This window comes from Nematostella vectensis, chromosome 10 (assembly GCF_932526225.1).
Source record: "Nematostella vectensis chromosome 10, jaNemVect1.1, whole genome shotgun sequence".
In the NCBI taxonomy this organism is placed as follows: Eukaryota; Metazoa; Cnidaria; class Anthozoa; order Actiniaria; family Edwardsiidae; genus Nematostella; species Nematostella vectensis.
Window position 1 is genome coordinate 5,451,830 of NC_064043.1, and position 16,883 is coordinate 5,468,712.

At 42.7% G+C, this 16,883-nt stretch overlaps 1 protein-coding gene across 2 annotated transcripts; it reads right to left on the reverse strand.

Annotated features, from left to right (window-relative positions):
• Positions 1 to 512: 512 nt before the first annotated feature.
• Positions 513 to 12,300, reverse strand: LOC116604658 (ankyrin repeat domain-containing protein 50-like). 2 transcript variants are annotated; one of them, XM_048733240.1, is made up of 5 exons: positions 12,149 to 12,300; positions 8,656 to 12,011; positions 8,428 to 8,526; positions 2,590 to 3,282; positions 513 to 1,982 (listed from the first exon to the last, which is right to left on the reverse strand). In XM_048733240.1, exons 2-5 carry the CDS (start codon positions 10,967 to 10,969, stop codon positions 1,288 to 1,290), a joined length of 3,801 nt encoding a protein of 1,266 aa, XP_048589197.1. In that variant the 5' UTR covers positions 10,970 to 12,011; positions 12,149 to 12,300; the 3' UTR covers positions 513 to 1,287. The 2 variants fall into 2 exon arrangements, with proteins under 2 accessions (XP_048589197.1, XP_048589196.1); XM_048733239.1 differs by having other exon boundaries at positions 8,656 to 12,298.
• Positions 12,301 to 16,883: the final 4,583 nt, after the last annotated feature.

A 16,883-nucleotide genomic window follows, 5' to 3' on the forward strand; every position in this document is an offset into this window, starting at 1 on the left:
CCGAGCCATTTTGTAATAAATTTGACCCATTTTGTAATAAACTCTACGCCCATGTTGTAATAAGTTTGACCCATTTTGTTAAAAACTCGACCCATTCTGCAATGAACTCGATCCATTTTGTAATAAATTTGACCCATTTTGTAATAAACCCGACCCATTTTGCAATAAACCCGACCCATTTTGCAATAAGCTCGATCCATTTTGTAATAAACTCGACCCATTTTGTAATAAATTTGACCCATTTTGTAATAAACTCGACCCATTTTGTAATACACTCGACCCATTTTGTAATAAACATGACCCAATTTGTAACAAAATGACCCATTTTGCAAAAAACTTGATCAATTTTGTAATAAATTCGACCCATTTTGTAATAAACTCGACCCATTTTGTGATAAACATGACCCAATTTGTAACAAAATGACCCATTTTGCAATAAACTCGACCCATTTTGCAATAAACTCGATTCATTTTGTAATAAACTCCACCCATTTAGTTAATCTCTCCTCGTGTTTTAAATAGTACATATCTTTATTAATATTAGCCATTATACTAATTACAAAATCGGCATTATCTTTGTGTACCCCAGGCCCTCGACCAAAGCAATAAGATTTATATAATGTTCTTTTGCAATAATATACACCATATCTACTTCTATACCCAACAATCGTCTTTAAACAAAACAATTAATAATCAGAATTTTGTAAAAGCGAAAATACCAAACACACGCAAGACGAAAGTTCGCTAAACGGACGCTCCAAACGAAGAACTTGTGGTGCCACTGCGAACTTAGGAAGGCGCATAGCAGTAAATGTATCTTGTGTAGCAAGCGCAAACGGTGAGGGAGATCTAGGTGAGTTGGCTGTACGCAAGTGTTGAAGGTAAAGGTAAAAAGAGGCCTTGAGTTTACCCCTTTATTTTCTGTACAACTTAGCTTCCCTTTATCCTTTTCCCCAAGCGCGCGGTCTCGTCCTTTCCCAGTCCTTTGCGCTTGTTATACAGGGAGAATGGTTCACTGAAAGAGCAAATAAGCCTCCTGCTAAAAAGCCTGGTTAAAATGTCTAGGGTTAAACCATATTTGGTGAGGCAAATCATATCTGGCGATACTACCTAGAGATACTACTTGTTATTTCACAGTCTGTAGCTCCGTATAGCAGTCAGGGGAGCACGTAATGATCGAGGTCTTAGCATCCTAAACCCCATCTGATGGGCTTATAGTAGAAGTCCAGCAACCTTTATCCATCCCTGCACATGAAGGCTGACATAGAAACAGCTCGTCAGCCAGCTCTATACAGCAGTCTCTATAGAACTCATCGGATCTGACAGCCTGTGTGCGAACCCACTCGTACAAGGCATCTCTACTTGACTCTCCCCAGTCTTGTACCCCTCACTTTGTGATTTCCTCGTAGCAAACAAGCCACGCCGCTCTGTGAACTTTCTACTTCTTCTCTCACTGGACCCTGATGCAAAGGGACTCTTAATTCGCACCCTCTGCAGCATTGAGAAGGGATTGCGGCGACTCTTTGGGGAGTTAGAAGGGTGGGCAACAATATCATCATTCACCTTGAGATGCGAAGCTAGCTCTGTGTAAGGTGGCGGCTCGTGGTGCACGGCCTCTTGTGAGCTGTATGGAGGGCATGCGCCACCCCAGCTTGGCTTACTAGGGTTGATATTATGGACCTCGAGGAAACTGGATGAGTATCGCCTTTCACCCGATATTGCAAGTGGGGTGAGCATGCCATCATCATGGTCACCCTGTGCGTGGATGTCCTGGCGGGAGCCTGGGGAGGAGCTTCCGGAGGAAGACACGCTTTCTTTCCTTGCATCTCTTGTCTCCTTCTGGTGGGGCTCGCTTGTTGGTGTTGAGGAGCTGTCTGTGTTGGTGCATGATATTTTGCGCTGTAGGGTGCTGGTGAAGATGTTGTTGTCATTCATGCGCACCACACTGTATGCCTCCAGAGCTTTCATGATCTTGTTGTGACCTGGATCAAAATAACATTGTTTTGGGAAAAGTCTTATGACAAACAGAATGCATTGTTATGGGGAACGCCTTATTATGACAAACAGAATGCATTGTTAGGGGAAAAGCCTTAAATATGACAAACAGAATGCATTGTTAGGGGAAAAGCCTAAATATGACAAACAGAATGCATTGTTAGGGGAAAAGCCTTAATATGACAAACAGAATGCATTGTTAGGGGAAAAGCCTTATTATGACAAACAGAATGCATTGTTAGGGGAAAGCCTTATTGTGACAAGTGCATCGCATTTTAGCGAAAAAGCCTTATTAGGACAAGCAGAAGTAACAATAGTCAGTTAATAAGCCTATGGGCTAGACGTCAATAGCATTCGCGTTTTTGCTAAAATATTGAACAGAAATAAGTTCTGAATTTTTCTCATTATTCAAATGGAGCTTTCTACATTGGGATTGAGACAGTGCATTGTAATTCTAACTTAGAAAAGATCGAAGTAGGCTTGCACTTAATGAAGTCTAGCCAGAATTATGTAACTTAGACCAGTGTTGCACCTTCTTCGGGACTAAATGGACTGTATTATAGTAGAAAGCTTACTGTACGTATGGTGACATACCTGCTTCTGATGCAACTTGCATGGGTGTCCTACCAAAGCTATCTGCATGATTCATATTGGCACCATTTTCTAGAAGTATTTGTGCGACTTCATCATGGCCCTCCTGAGCCGCAATGCACAAAGCGGTTGCACCCTCAAATGACACCATGTCTACAAGAGCACCCTTATCTACCATAAGCTGAATAATTGAGGCGTGGCCCTGCCAGGCTGCCGACATCAATGCAGTGCGCCCCTCATTGTCAGGTAAATTAACATCTGCATTGTGCTTGAGAAAAAGATTCACAAGATTGTAGCAGCCTTGCCATGCGACAGCCTGTAGGGGAGTCCTCCCTTCATTGTCGGCACAATCAACAGTTGCACCTAGCTTCAGCAGCTTGGCTGCCATAGCTTCCTTGCCTTCGACTGCCACTGAGAAAAGTGCAGTCCGTCCATTAGTATCCTTGGTGTTCACATCTGCCCCCATTTTAAAGAGCTGCTCAACAACTTCTTCATGGCCCTCCATTGCAGCATAGTATAATGCAGTGTTACCGGAGTCTGTTGTTTGGTTGATGGGGGTCCCAAAGTTTAGCAGAGTTATGACAACATCAGAGTGGCCTTCCTGAGCAGCAATGATCAGTGCAGTCTTTCCACCGGCATCTCTGTCATCAAGCCGTACACCAGCCTCTAGGAGACATCTTACGACTAGACTGTGGCCTGAAAAAACATATAATGTAAATATCAATGATCCTCTATTTGCAAGAAATAAGCATCCAATCCGATGTTAGTTAGTTACTCTTGAATAAGCCGATGGAAAGGGATTCTTTGTGTGAGTTTGAGGTGAGCGACATGACAGAAAAACTTGACACTTCAGATAAGCCCATTGAACATCTTATAAGGCGGAAAATTTCTAGTACTTAGTGAGTAAAAGCAAACAAAATATCAAATGCGACTTTTTTTTAATTGATGCAACTTTTTGTTGAGCTTTTCGTCCCTGAGCCAATAACATAGTACAATGATGGTCAAGAAAAAATATCTGAAAAAAATAGGTATGGGCATTTCAGCCTCACATTATTTGTCTTTTGAAAATCATTCTGGAATACAAGGAACCGATGGCCTTTGTAACAAATTGTGTCTTCTTTCTCTGCATTTTCCAGGTTTTTCCGTCCTGCCGAGGATTGGATTGTAAAATGGTGTCAAGATTGGCACTACCATGTTGTCAATCTATCCATATTTCAAGTATGAGAAAGAATAAATCTCTATTAGACGTTTGGAAAAGTTTTTCAATCTTCAATGTGGTATAATGTGAAATAAAAAAAGTTGTTTTATAGCAGAATTTGTTGTTGCATGACCTTGGAAAATCCAAAATCCATTTCTTGTTTGGGACAAGCCCATCTACAATCAACTACACAAGTATCTGTATTGCTGAGATAAATTTAAAATGGGAAAATGTAAAATACCTCTGAATAATTCCATTTGCCTCCCCCGCACACATCAGACATATTTTTTGCTGAAAATATATTGCTACACGATTTTAAACCAAGGAAAACACAGCCATGGTGGAGACACACAGATTCTTCAGAAATCAGAGGGCTCAATTGAATACTGCATTGTACTTTTGTACAGAACATTTTGTAAGGGATAAGCAGGAAATTATTAATACTGTATAGTACTTTACTATTTTAACACACTTTTACACTAATCATTTCAATAGCTATTTTAATGGCCACCACTTAGATTCAAATAGCTTGCGGTGCATGCATAGATATACAGCTAGGGGTTGTGCCCCTTCCCACTCAATCACCAAAACTCAGTCTTTTTAAATATAATTTTTTCCTAAATATCTACAACTGTATGTCCCCTCCTCAACTAATCAGATTGCCTGTTATGGTTATTAGACCTCCAATTAAATAATTTCTTTTGATTAATAAAATAATACTACAAGCAATTTGTTTTTGTTCCTTTACTCTTTTAAAACATATAGAGAAACCATGAAACAAAGGGTCAGTGATCAGCCAAGACAGTGGCTGCAAAGAAAAGGGGGTCTTGTATAAATATGGCATATGGGAAATGTGCGAGCTTCCCAGGCAAATCTATAAGAATATAGATTTTACACTTGCAACGGAATGAACAGCTAATCTGAGCTTTCAGGATTTCACTGTCTTGTCATAAACTATTTGACTGCACACAGCAAAGAAACTGATTGGTCAAAGTGGTATGATTGACTACATGCTATTACCAGACAATGAATAAATTTGAATTATTGGCGGTTATGTGACAATGATTATCAGATCAAAGATAGCTATTTTGAGATTTCTTGACATAAAATGTTTGTCTTAAATGAATAAAAATAATGACAAAGGTGCAAATAACTAGAGCTCTATTTATATCTAAAACCGGAGCCAGCGCGGCGCAGAGCTCCATAGGTATAGAAATATGGTATAGCTATGCGACTTGGTTTTGTGGTCATCGCGCAGGTATCCTGTGGTGTCACAATCCATCCATCCATCCAGTCAATTGTGCAACTCCCAGGCTCCCTCGGTCTTAAATTTTTACGTATTTTTATTTTTTTACCGCCATCAAAGTTCGTATGTTCACAGCAAAAAAAGGCAGATTGAAAATAGTATTTAATGAGAAAATATGCGGATTTAAATGGGCTGAAATCTTTGAGGAACCATTTTGTCTGAAGTACGAGCCGATAGTAAAATCTACCAGAGTGTTCGTGAATCCCGTCCATTGCAGCAGCAAAAAGAGGACTACTTAGAGGCTCTACACTGCCATTTTAATAACATTCCTTCACGTCTATATCTATGGAGATTTATAAGGAGATCCTGAGAAGAAAGGGCCTTGAATTTATGTATGTTTTCAGCTATAAAAAAATTCACTTGTGTCAGCAAGTTTCTTGCTAGCAGAAAGTCGACAAGTTCACAGTTTACAAAAAAAAGCGAACACAACCACACAAGCGACAAACAGAAATCGACGAAAAACACTGCCAATGTGAGTTTTGAACCTCGGTTTGTATTGAGAATATCACAGTTATTTTTCTTTTATTGTTGTGCTTTTATAATGCTCGTTTATTCGTGTTTTTTTTTTCCAAAACCAATCGCTCAAGCTAAAACACTGTACCAGTTTGACGTCAAGATGTCATATCAAAGTCATCTATCCCTGTTTTGATTGGCTTAAATACCATCTACTTGAATTCCGATCGGCTTTTAATTTTGGAGTGCACTTGAGTGGTTTTCATTCCACTGGCAATCGCCATGAAAATGTTAAATTCTTAAATACTTACACGTTCTATAAGTTCAGGCATATATTCCTCACGGTAAGTAAGAATTTAACAACAGAAATACGTAGTAGTCTAGTTACTGTTTCAATGTCACATAGCTTGTTCGATTTATACATTTGTTTATAGAGTTTGCTTTGAGAATTTGTGGTCTAAATCAAACAATTTGAGCATAACAACATCCTTTGATATTCTTCGTTCTCTCTATACTGACTGCGTTGAGATATTTAATAAAGGCTGACAAGTATCATCCTGTCATTTATTGCTAAAGAAGAGCTTTCCTGTCTTTATATTCTGTGTATTTAGGCTTCTCGAAGATACAGCAACTTTTTTTACATTATCATAACTACAAATAACTTATATATACTATATATACTTACTATATATTAACTTTACAGTTACAAGAGAATTTTCCCCATTGTTTTCACTTTTATTTAGGTAAAACCAACCAAGGACTACCAGAGGGCCATGATTGATGCTGAAGGCTGGGAGGCATGAGAATAGGCAAATGTCTTAAAGATAATAAAGTAGGAAATTTCTTACTTTGATACAGCAGTAAATGTGAAATAGGCTTTTAAAGCAAATACAGATCTGAAAACATTTTTTCTATCAACCTAAAGATAATGAGGAAAGGGAAAATGTTAGGAGAGTGCTCAACCAAGTTGTTGCATTACTGATGATTTTTTTTATTAAAGCTATAGTCCAATTTCTTCCTTCTCCCTCTCTCTCTCTCCCTCCCTCCCCCCCCCTCCCTCCCTCCCTGTCTTCTCTTAATTTCCTTGGTGATGGGGTATCACCAGTAATAAGTGATATATTAATCTTCCATATGGCACCTGAAGTATATCTAACTGTATCATTCTATCTTTGGAATGCTGTTGCATCCATCATTTGTTTCTTTGCAAGGGCAAAGCTAGTCAGAATCTAGCTTTGATACAAGTGTACAGTAATGAAACTTCTATCAGGGGAAGGGTTTTTTATTAGAGCAAGGTCCAGGGGGGACTCTCCAGAAAGATAGACGGGGGTGCTCAACCTATCTTTTATGGTATAATATTCTTACCAACTTCTATCTCTTAGGGTGTGTTTTAGGATTTTTCCGATTCTGCTATCTTTTAGGGTGTCTCACGCTAAGTGGTGGCCCAATTGCTTGAAATGTATTTTACAATAAACCACAAGTCAACTGATCAGTTAATACTTTCGACTTTATTGTCGGTAACATAACAATATAGGATCCGTCAGCAAATTAAAACCAGCATTGCTTTTTTAATAATCTCTCAGGGTTAAAAATTCCTCTGACTACACCCAATGTGCTATCTCTTAGAGGTAAGAATTGTTGTTGACCATGCCCTTAGTGCTATCCCTTAGGGTTAAAATTGATTCTGCTGTCGAGCACCCCAGTCTCTCAAACTCCCGTTTCTCAAAGTCCCCCCCCCACCTCCCCCTTGGGAGCAAGGTACTTAAATTATATAAAGACAACATCAAACTTGTGCTTTTTCAATAATAAATCTGTAAAGAAAACAGTTTTATATCAAACCTATAGGTGAAGAGAAAGGGGAAAATGTTAGGAATATGCTCATTTAAGCTATTATTGCATTATTGTTATATATTTTTTAAAGTAGAGTCACATTTTTTAAATAGAGTCATTCATTTCTCCCTTTTTCTTCTCCCCATTAGCTTTTTGTTATATTTATTTCTCTCTAACCCTAACATAGGTCAATGAACATGGTTTGGTTTGAAATTAGAAATTGGTATTAAGCACTTTCAGTAATAATTTAGGATTTGCCTCCATTGCATTCATTTTTGATTAGCCAGTATGGGTGGATCCAGGGTTTTTAAAACCAACAGGCCAATGGGTGGGTGCACCAATATGTAATGCATGACAGGAGGTATATTTGTGGAGTTTAGTTTCAACACATTTTTCTGAATAATCAGAAAAACTACAGTAGTGGGTCTATGGGGGGGGGGGGGGGTAGGGTGTTTAAACCTCCCCTTGAGCTTTCTTTTTTTATTATTTTCAGTGTATCTTTTCACTCCAAAATTGTTACGAAGGTAAAATAATGGCGAAAATTTTTGGGCCAAATCCCCCCTTGGCAAAAAGCTAGATCTGCCCCTGAACTACAGTATGGCATCTAAATCTTTGGAATGATGTTACATCCTTGATATATTCTTCACAAGGTCAAAGCTTGTTAGAATGGTGTTTTGATAAAAATATACATAGTGGAACTTCTATAAAGGGAAATAAGAATTGACCATTAGACTTTTGAAAAAACATTCTCATCAATGTGACACCTAAAACTTTGACAGCCTTTTTCACACCAAGTTTTAGTATTTTGTTAACTTTTATACTGCATATTTAATATTATTGAATGAGTGCTTGCTTGACCCATTTGGAGGGGCCAATACAATTCATAATAACATGGCAGTAAAATTTGACATATTTTTAATCTCATTAAAAAAACATTCTAGAGACACCAAGATCCCCTCTAAAACTACCCCTATCAGTCAACACAAAAAGGTGTTAAATACTGGCTCCGCTTTTAGGCAGTGCCTAAATCTATATATTAGTACTTTACTGTACATACCTTGGAATGCAGCCACCATGAGTGGAGACCAGGCGTTATGATCTGCCCTGAACATGGCGTCACGAGGAGACCTCCATGTGTTGGCTGCCTTTGGCTGAGCTGTTGAATAATGGCAAAATAAATCAATACTGAAAGGTGTATCACTTGTATTATACTTATTTTTTCCATATTCTTAATTTCGTGATTTTCAAAGAAAATTTGAATGCATGAAAATTGAAATGAGCTTACCTCTTTTGTGGTTGTCGAGAAGCATTTTCACGACACCAACATGACCACTAGCAGCAGCAGCGAATAATGGTGTCCGTCCATTGCGATCCCAGTGACCAGCATCAGCATTAAACTCCAATAAAAGTTTAACAATGGAATAATGTCCCTCAAGACATGCAACACATAACGGCGTCATGCCGTCAAAATCTGGATGATCAACATCAGCACCATTTTCCAGTAAGAGCTGTACTACATCTGTGTGGTCTGCACTGGACGAGGCACACAGAACTGTGACAGCCAGGGCTGTACGTCCATCCTGGTCTGCATGATTGACCTTGGCTCCATGTTCTAAAAGAATTTGAACAACATTCTTATGTCCCATATAAGCTGCGGCAATCAAGGCCGTTCTCCCTTCATTGTCTGTGAGATTTGGGTTGGCTCCATACTGCAGCAACTGCAGCACCACATCACTATGTCCACCCCAGGCTGCACCTCGAAGGGCTGTACGCTTGTCATCATCAGCTAAGTCAACATGAGCTTGGTGCTTCAACAATACTGAAACCACATCAGAATGCCCAGCTGATGCGGATAACCGCAGCGCTGTGCACCCATCATCAGCAACATGGTTTGGATCACTGCCGCAGTTGACAAGCAAGTAGACAATGTCACCATGACCCTGTCTTGCTGCAAGCATCAAAGGGGTCTGACCACTCGGATCTGAAAAATTCACATTGGCTCCATGTTGTAGCAAAAGTCTGACAACATTGCTGGAGCCATTAAATGCAGCATTACATAGCTGGGTCCGCCCTGAACCATCAACATTATCAACAGGGGAACCTTTCTCTAGAAGGGCTCTGATTGACTCTTCTGTTTCTTTACCAAAGTCGACAATCTCTTCCTCAAGGTTTAATTCACTCAAGTCAACACCGGCATCAAGGAGAATTTTTAGTGCTTCTTGGGGAGGGTATTCCGATGGGATTGGGTCATCTGAATTGAGCGCTTTACTCCATAGTAACCACAGCGCCAGATGCTCTTTTGTAAACTCATCCTTAAATGATGCTCGGCTCAAATGGACAGCAAATTCATGCGAATCAACATGCTTCTTCGTACTCGCTTGCTGTGTGCAACGTAACGCAAGCATGGCATGTCCATCCGCGGGAGAGCAAAGATATTGTGGTGTGCAGTGCTTAACATCAATTAACCACTCTGCGAATGAATGGTGAAAAATGCACTTTGTCCCCCGGATGTCATTAATTATATGATCCATTTGGTCTAGAACTGCTTGAAATCTTTCTGGTGTCAGTGCTGTATCCCTTGTCCAAACAGCCTCAAACAGTTCTGACTCCTTAAGGGGTTTTTGCGCTGCTAGAATGACATCTAACACAAGTTTGATTTGATTGAATTGTTCTTCTGAGTACAAGTGATCACAAAGCCATAAGTAAAATCCATTCAAAGTGCCTGGAATATCCTGCGCTTCCTCAATACTAAAACACCCATCCTCAATACAATCCAAAATTTTCTCGAGGTACAAGAAACAGCCGTTGCTTTTAATGTGAAGTTGATTAAATATCTCTGCAGTTTCGCGGGTGAGATGTTTTCGAAGCTCACTGTCATCGTCTAACCGGTTCAAAATATACGACTGTATGTCTTTAACAACATGGGGTTTGCGAAGATCGTCTAGGGTCAACTTGCGAAAACCGGTGAACATTTTAGTCACAGTTTTCGATTGTTTTCTTGCGCTGATTACTAGAAAGAGCCATGGAGGCAAAAGATCAATATGTGTAGCTATTAACTCGGCGATAGTCTTACTGCCCGTAAAAACCCCAGCATCGAACGAATGCAAGAACGATTCATCAATGGAGTCTACAACTAGTAAAAAGCAATCTTCTGGAGGGGGGATAGAATTCAACGGTAACAATACACCTTCTTTGAATGATAAATCTGGGTTTCTTGCGCATTGTTCCGGCATCAAATGCTCTTGGATTTGTGGCTGGTTGAATATTTCACGATATGCTCTCAGTGGCTCGGAGTTCGAAAGCTGTTCTGCAAGAGTTCGGACGAATTCGGAGACCAATATAGATTTGTAATAATGCGCTTGGCAGAAATGGTAAGCCACTACCTTTGTTGATAATTCATATTGTACCCCGTCTTGGGAACTCGGCGAGATAAGCTCAGACAGTAAGCTTGTTTTTCCTGATCCTGGGCCGCCAACAATAAACGTTCCCTTGGTTCTGAGGTCTTCCTGTTGCTTTCGCCGTTCAAGACAGGTTTGCACCTTTTCGAAGAGCCACTCTCGACAGTAAAATGTCCTTCTGCCGTGTTTCTTTCTGTTCATGGTGTTCTATAATACTTTAGTAATCTGTAAAGCGGTATTTAGTAGCCATTACACGGCCAAGATGGTCAGGAATGAACGCATAGAAGTGCGAACACGCTGTCGGTTTGAGAGCGCGACGGCATACACACTTGGGTGTCTTAACAAGCTGTCACGCTTTTACGCCTGACTTGACTTGACTGTTCACTGGATTTACGACTTTTCCTGTGCGAGCTCGCTATTTCTCATCAGAAATACCAAAACCAGCCCAATACTCCCTGTACTATGCAAATATCTCATGATTTGATTAAAATAAAGGAATTATTCTGAGATATTTGGGTAAGTTATTTGAGACACCCTAGATTGGCCCGATAACTTACCGCACGCCAGCGTTCCATGATTGGACACGAATGAAACCCCGGACATAGTGATTATTCTAACACTTCTGGGGCAAACAATAGCTCGACATAGGAGAGGGAAAAAAACAAACCTAGGACAAGATGTATGTCAATAATGTACAATTGAAGAGTCACCATATACTTGGCTTTACAATAGGTTGATGTGAAACAAGATACACAACATTGGGAATATTTTGAGCGCAATTTTTATCTGCGCGTAAATATCGTTTGTCAAACATCGCCTGAATAAGACTTCCCCCTTACAAGATCACCAAGATATAGCAAGCATGAAATGTGTTATCAGCTTAAGTATTCAATCCATGTAATGCAAGGGTTTTGTCTCGACACGAGAAATTATGTAAAATAGAATTGCGGCTAATGCTCGTCGTCGTCTGTGTTAAAAAATAAATAAACATTCTGGATGTTGATGTATTTGATGGCTTAAACCCTGTTAAAATAATATATGATCTGTGTTTGAGGACCCATGTCTGATATCCCTTGCATTCTTGTCGAGATATAAATACCCCCCATACCAGATGCGTTGTGCCCTGTTGCGCTATTTATAAACAGCTTCCGGTACACCAGGAACATCGACTATTTCCTTTTCCGTTGAACAGCGTGGGATGTTGTTCTTGTAGTATAAGCGAGAAAAACAACACTGAGCAATGCTTTGGATAAAAAGAGAATTCATTAAATGTCTTAGGCAATGGTGGGGGGTGGGGGATGAAGCAAACAGTTGAGAAAAACGAGCGACCCAATTGGGCCGACAACAATTTCTAGCGAGGGAAAATGTCGAAATGCTAACCATATGAGCCACAACCTCGTCTATAGGGTCTCTTGGGTAATTTCGATTATGGAGTGTTGCTGAAAATTACCCAGAAGACCCAGGGGAGTGGGAGGGTGAGTCAAGAAAATAACCGATTTTAAACTCATCGTCTGATAAGTTTGGGGTCAGGTATCGGATAGCTTGGTAACCGCCTCCGGGCCACAGCTCCCCCCCCCCCCCCCCCCCCCCCCCCCCCCCCCCCGGGGGATACCTGTCACACCTTTCGGTGGAATATACTTACCCAATAGATACGCTCCACGTAACAAAGTGGTGGGAGGGGCAAAATATCCCCGAATCCCGTGCTGAGTCATGAATTTGCAGGGACTCAAAAGAGAGTGCAAACGTGCCACGGCTTGAATGGAAATGGGCCCAGGCGCGCGCGGTCATCCTCGATGTTAACTTATGCTAAATTATGCTAATGTAGCATACATTTAAACTCATCGTCTGATAAGTTTGGGGTCAGGTATCGGATAGCTTGGTGACCTCCTAACCAAGCGCACCCGAGGAGCCGGGCCTCCGGGCCACAGCTCCCCGCCCAAACTGGTGCTTGAAAGGAGGGACTGAGGACCGGAAAATGGTTCCTCCTGACCCCAAACACTGACAAGCACCACTGTAGAACAAGCACTTGAAGACAAAAGGTCGGGTCACCACAGGGAGCCCGGCGGAGTAAAAGCTATGTAGCCAGCAGGTATTCCTATCAACCAGGGACGCAAACCTGCCCTGTTGCCAACAGGCAGGCCCCACCCATCCGGTTTACCATCACCATACATTCCGTACGCCTGCTTGAGAAAAACTTATTCGCCTCGCCGTCATGGAAGAACAAGGCGTAAACACTATGCATGACCATTGGCCTGACAGCACGCTTCTACCAGAGCCTAGGTAAACAGCTGTCCCACGGACTAAATCGTTCCAAACCTGGTAATGAGCCGCTCTGTATCCTGGCACTGAATGTACCCGAACACGCCAAGTTGGGATTAGCAGACATAGCCCCTTGCTTACCAGCCCGCGATGCCCGATCACCAACTGGTGAAATTTTCAGAAATAATAATAGCTTAAAGTGCAGGCACATGCCTCATAGGGTAGCTCATGCGTGTACTCTGAATGTTTTATAACCATTATACCATTACAGAAAGAGTTCGATATCCGTGTAGCCGCCTATTACACTGCCTACTAGCCAATCTGTAGGCTTTGATAGTTTTTCCGGCACGAAAACCCCGAAAACACGAAGTTCGCTAGCCTACCTGTAGGCTTTGATAGTTTTTCCGGCACGAAAACCCCGAAAACACGAAGTTCGCATACCACGGCCGCCATCTTGGATAACGCGCTCCGCAGGGGGAGGTGGAGAAAGCCTACAGGTAGGCTAACTGCCTACCACCCAAATGCACGAAGCGTTGCGTAATATGGGCAACTTACGTCGCAAGAGGGCTTCAACGTCCCCGCCGTGCCCCTTACCTCATAGGGGAAGAGCACCTTTGAGGCTGGGATTCTCCTGGGGTGATTCAGCTGGTAATCAACCGTCATTCTCCACGTGACGCAAGTCTCGAGGACCAATTGTTCACTCAGACTTCACTCTCAATTCATCTCTCTGTCCCTATTAGCAGTGCCTATTAGCAGTCCCATTAACGCCCCTCTTGTTCCCTAAAGCTCTCCCTGGCGGGAGAGAAACCGCGATTGTGCTTGCCAGTGCGGCACAGCATGACCTTATTTAGCCCTTCGCCGTGGCAAGTTAAGCGCCAAACCAAAGTACTCATAGGGTCTTGCTTATCCACCGACGATAGTAGGAGTAGTGGGCATCGCTTGCCCGTTCGCGATGGAATGGGAGTCGGGTCTCGATTGCACCCCCGCGATATAATGGACTGAAGTCCTCGATTTACCGCCCACGGTAGTATTGGGACGAGGCGTTAGGTCCACCCGTAAGCAAGCCCTAACCGGGTGAGTTCACGCAAGCCGAGATATATGTTTGGTTCACTTTGCCCCCCCCCCTCCCCCAACTCGATTCATACGTGACTTTACCACAGGGATCTTTATGTCCGGGCCTTGTTGCAACCATCCCACCCCCCCCCCCTCCCCCCCCTTACCACCGGCTCCAAGTCCAAGCCAGCAAGCTCTATCTAAGAGTTAGGCTATGGGGGTGCACGTAAGTTTTTAGGGAACAGAATACGTCAGAAACTCTACGTAGCTTGGCGGGCCGACATCGTATTTGCCACAGGTATCCCATACGCTCATCCGCGACTGTGTTAAATGAATTGGTATGCCAGCTCTCGATAGATAGGTAGCCTTACCTCACAACACCGGAAGGGTGAGATACCGCAGTGTTCCCCTGCGGCGGAACGTGGAGACTATTCACGCTGAATACATTAGAGCAGAGTATATAAGATTACTGAATATGAATAAATTATCGAATTGCTCAACTGCAGCGAGGTGAACGGTAAATGCTTAGTCTGCTCTAAATTTATATCGTTGTTGTACCGTTTTGATTAATTTTGTTTTAACTCGTCTACCATTATCATTTTCTTGTTTTATAAATACTGTTTCATTTAGATGGCTGAAGTCTAATATCTAGTAGCAGTAGCTGATGTTAATGTTGTTCCGGGCGGGGAGCCGGTAGCCCATGTGCTCGGACAGGAGAAGAAACAAGACCACCCGCAAGGCGGCCAAAGGCCTAGGTCGTAAGAATAACCGAAGGATTTGGAGGTGATATAAGTTGGTTTCTCTTTTCTGCGTTTGTGTTTTTAGAAATTTTCAAACACTGTTATCTTATTATGGACTCAGTCGCCGTGCGTACTTAATCGTGCCTCCTTCGATATTAATTTTCTCCTGTAAACGTTTTATATGACGAGCATCAATATTTCTTTCTTTTTGTGTCTGAGGGCTAGTTTAGTTGTCGTATTATACTTTATTATTAGACCAAGTGCACGGGAACCATGGACGACAGCTCGTGTTGCAAGCCTTTGTGAACACATCAATGTGGAGACAAGAATTTTGCTACGTAAATCTATGTATTGTATGGCAGGCGGCGACGAGAGTTCGTCACGCGAGTCTATGTACAGGCGGGGACGAGAGTTCGTCACGCGAGGCTATGCACAGGCGGGGACGAGAGTTCGTCACGCGAGGCTATGTACAGGCGGGGACGAGAGTCCGTCACGCGAGTCTTTGTACAGGCGGGGACGAGAGTTCGTCACGCGAGATTATGTACAGGCGGCGACGAGAGTTCGTCACGCGAGTCTATGTACAGGCGGGGACGAGAGTTCGTCACGCGAGTCTATGTACAGGTGTGAACACATCAATGTGGAGACAAGAATTTTGCTACGTAAATCTATGTATTGTATGGCAGGGACGAGAGTTCGTCACGTAAGCCTATGTACAGGCTGGACAAGAGTTCATCACGCGAGATTATGTACAGGCGGCGACGAGAGTTCGTCACGCGAGTCTATGTACAGGCGGGGACGAGAGTTCGTCACGCGAGTCTATGTACAGGTGGGGCGAGAGTTCGTCACGCAAGTTTATGTACAGGCGGGGACGAGAGTTCGTCACGCGAGTCTATGTACAGGCGGGGACGAGAGTTCGTCACGCGAGTCTATGTACAGGCGGGGACGAGAGTTCGTCACGCGAGTCTATGTACAGGCGGGGACGAGAGTTCGTCACGCGAGGCTAAGTACAGGCGGGGACGAGAGTTCGTCACGCGAGGCTAAGTACAGGCGGGGACGAGAGTTCGTAACGCGAGTCTATGTACAAGTGGGGACGAGAGTTCGTCACGCGAGTCTATGCACAGGCGCGGACGAGAGTTCGTCATGCGAGGCTATGTACAGGCGGGGACGAGAGTTCGTCACGCGAGTCTATCTACAGGCGGGGACGAGAGTTCGTCACGCGAGGCTATGTACAGGCGGGGACGAGAGTTCGTCACGTAAGCCTATGTACAGGCTGGACAAGAGTTCATCACGCGAGATTATGTACAGGCGGCGACGAGAGTTCGTCACGCAAGACTATGTATAGTATGATGGGGGCGAGAGTTCGTCACGCAAGTTTATATATAATGATGCAGAGGCATAGTGTCATCGGAACAAAAGTTTGTCACGCGAGTCTTACGGTGTAGTACGGCGGAGTACGGCGGAACAAGAGTTTGTAATGTGAATTACGTGTAACGAGTTGAGGATTCATAACTATTAAAGCGGAACGAGGGATCGTCGGGAAATTTAATTATTTTATATGCATCAAAGCCGGCGCAAGAGTTTGTCATGTGAATTTATGAAGACTGGTATACCAGGGCGGGGACAAGTGTGTGTCAAGCAGATTCTTTGTATGAAGCATGTAACCGACCAACATGGGGATGGGACAGGACAGGAGCAGAACTTAATGCAAGCTTTTTCATGTACGGGAAAATGAGAATCCGTACTGAGCTCCTTCTCAGCTGCGATGGAAGCCATAGGGATCCCATGTTTGTGCGAAAGTAATATCATTATGTGCAACTCGACGCTGACCAGTTGATTGCTTTTTTGACGAATTAAGAGCCAGTAAGGCAAAGGGCGGCAAGGTGTCATAAAAAGTTTTAAGGAGCAGATTACACCCAAAGCAATAAGGCTAACACGAATTGAGTGGAATTGATAATACATGGCATGTAATCAACATAATTAAGCATGAGCTCAAGCCTTATTATCTCGTTTTAGTCTATGTCTATGTACTCGTGTACTACCTCCAGGTCTCAGAGGGGGGCGAC

What these genes read in the sequence shown, in the direction of transcription:
- LOC116604658 (XM_048733240.1), bottom strand. Translation starts at nt 10,969, where the DNA reads ATGAACAGAAAGAAACACGGCAGAAGGACATTTTACTGTCGAGAGTGG. An exon ending in TCTCGACAACCACAAAAGAG is followed by an intron (nt 8,527 to 8,655) that starts GTAAGCTCATTT and finishes ATTATTCAACAG; the next exon opens with CTCAGCCAAAGGCAGCCAAC. An exon ending in GCAAGTTGCATCAGAAGCAG is followed by an intron (nt 1,983 to 2,589) that starts GTATGTCACCAT and finishes ATTTTGATCCAG; the next exon opens with GTCACAACAAGATCATGAAA.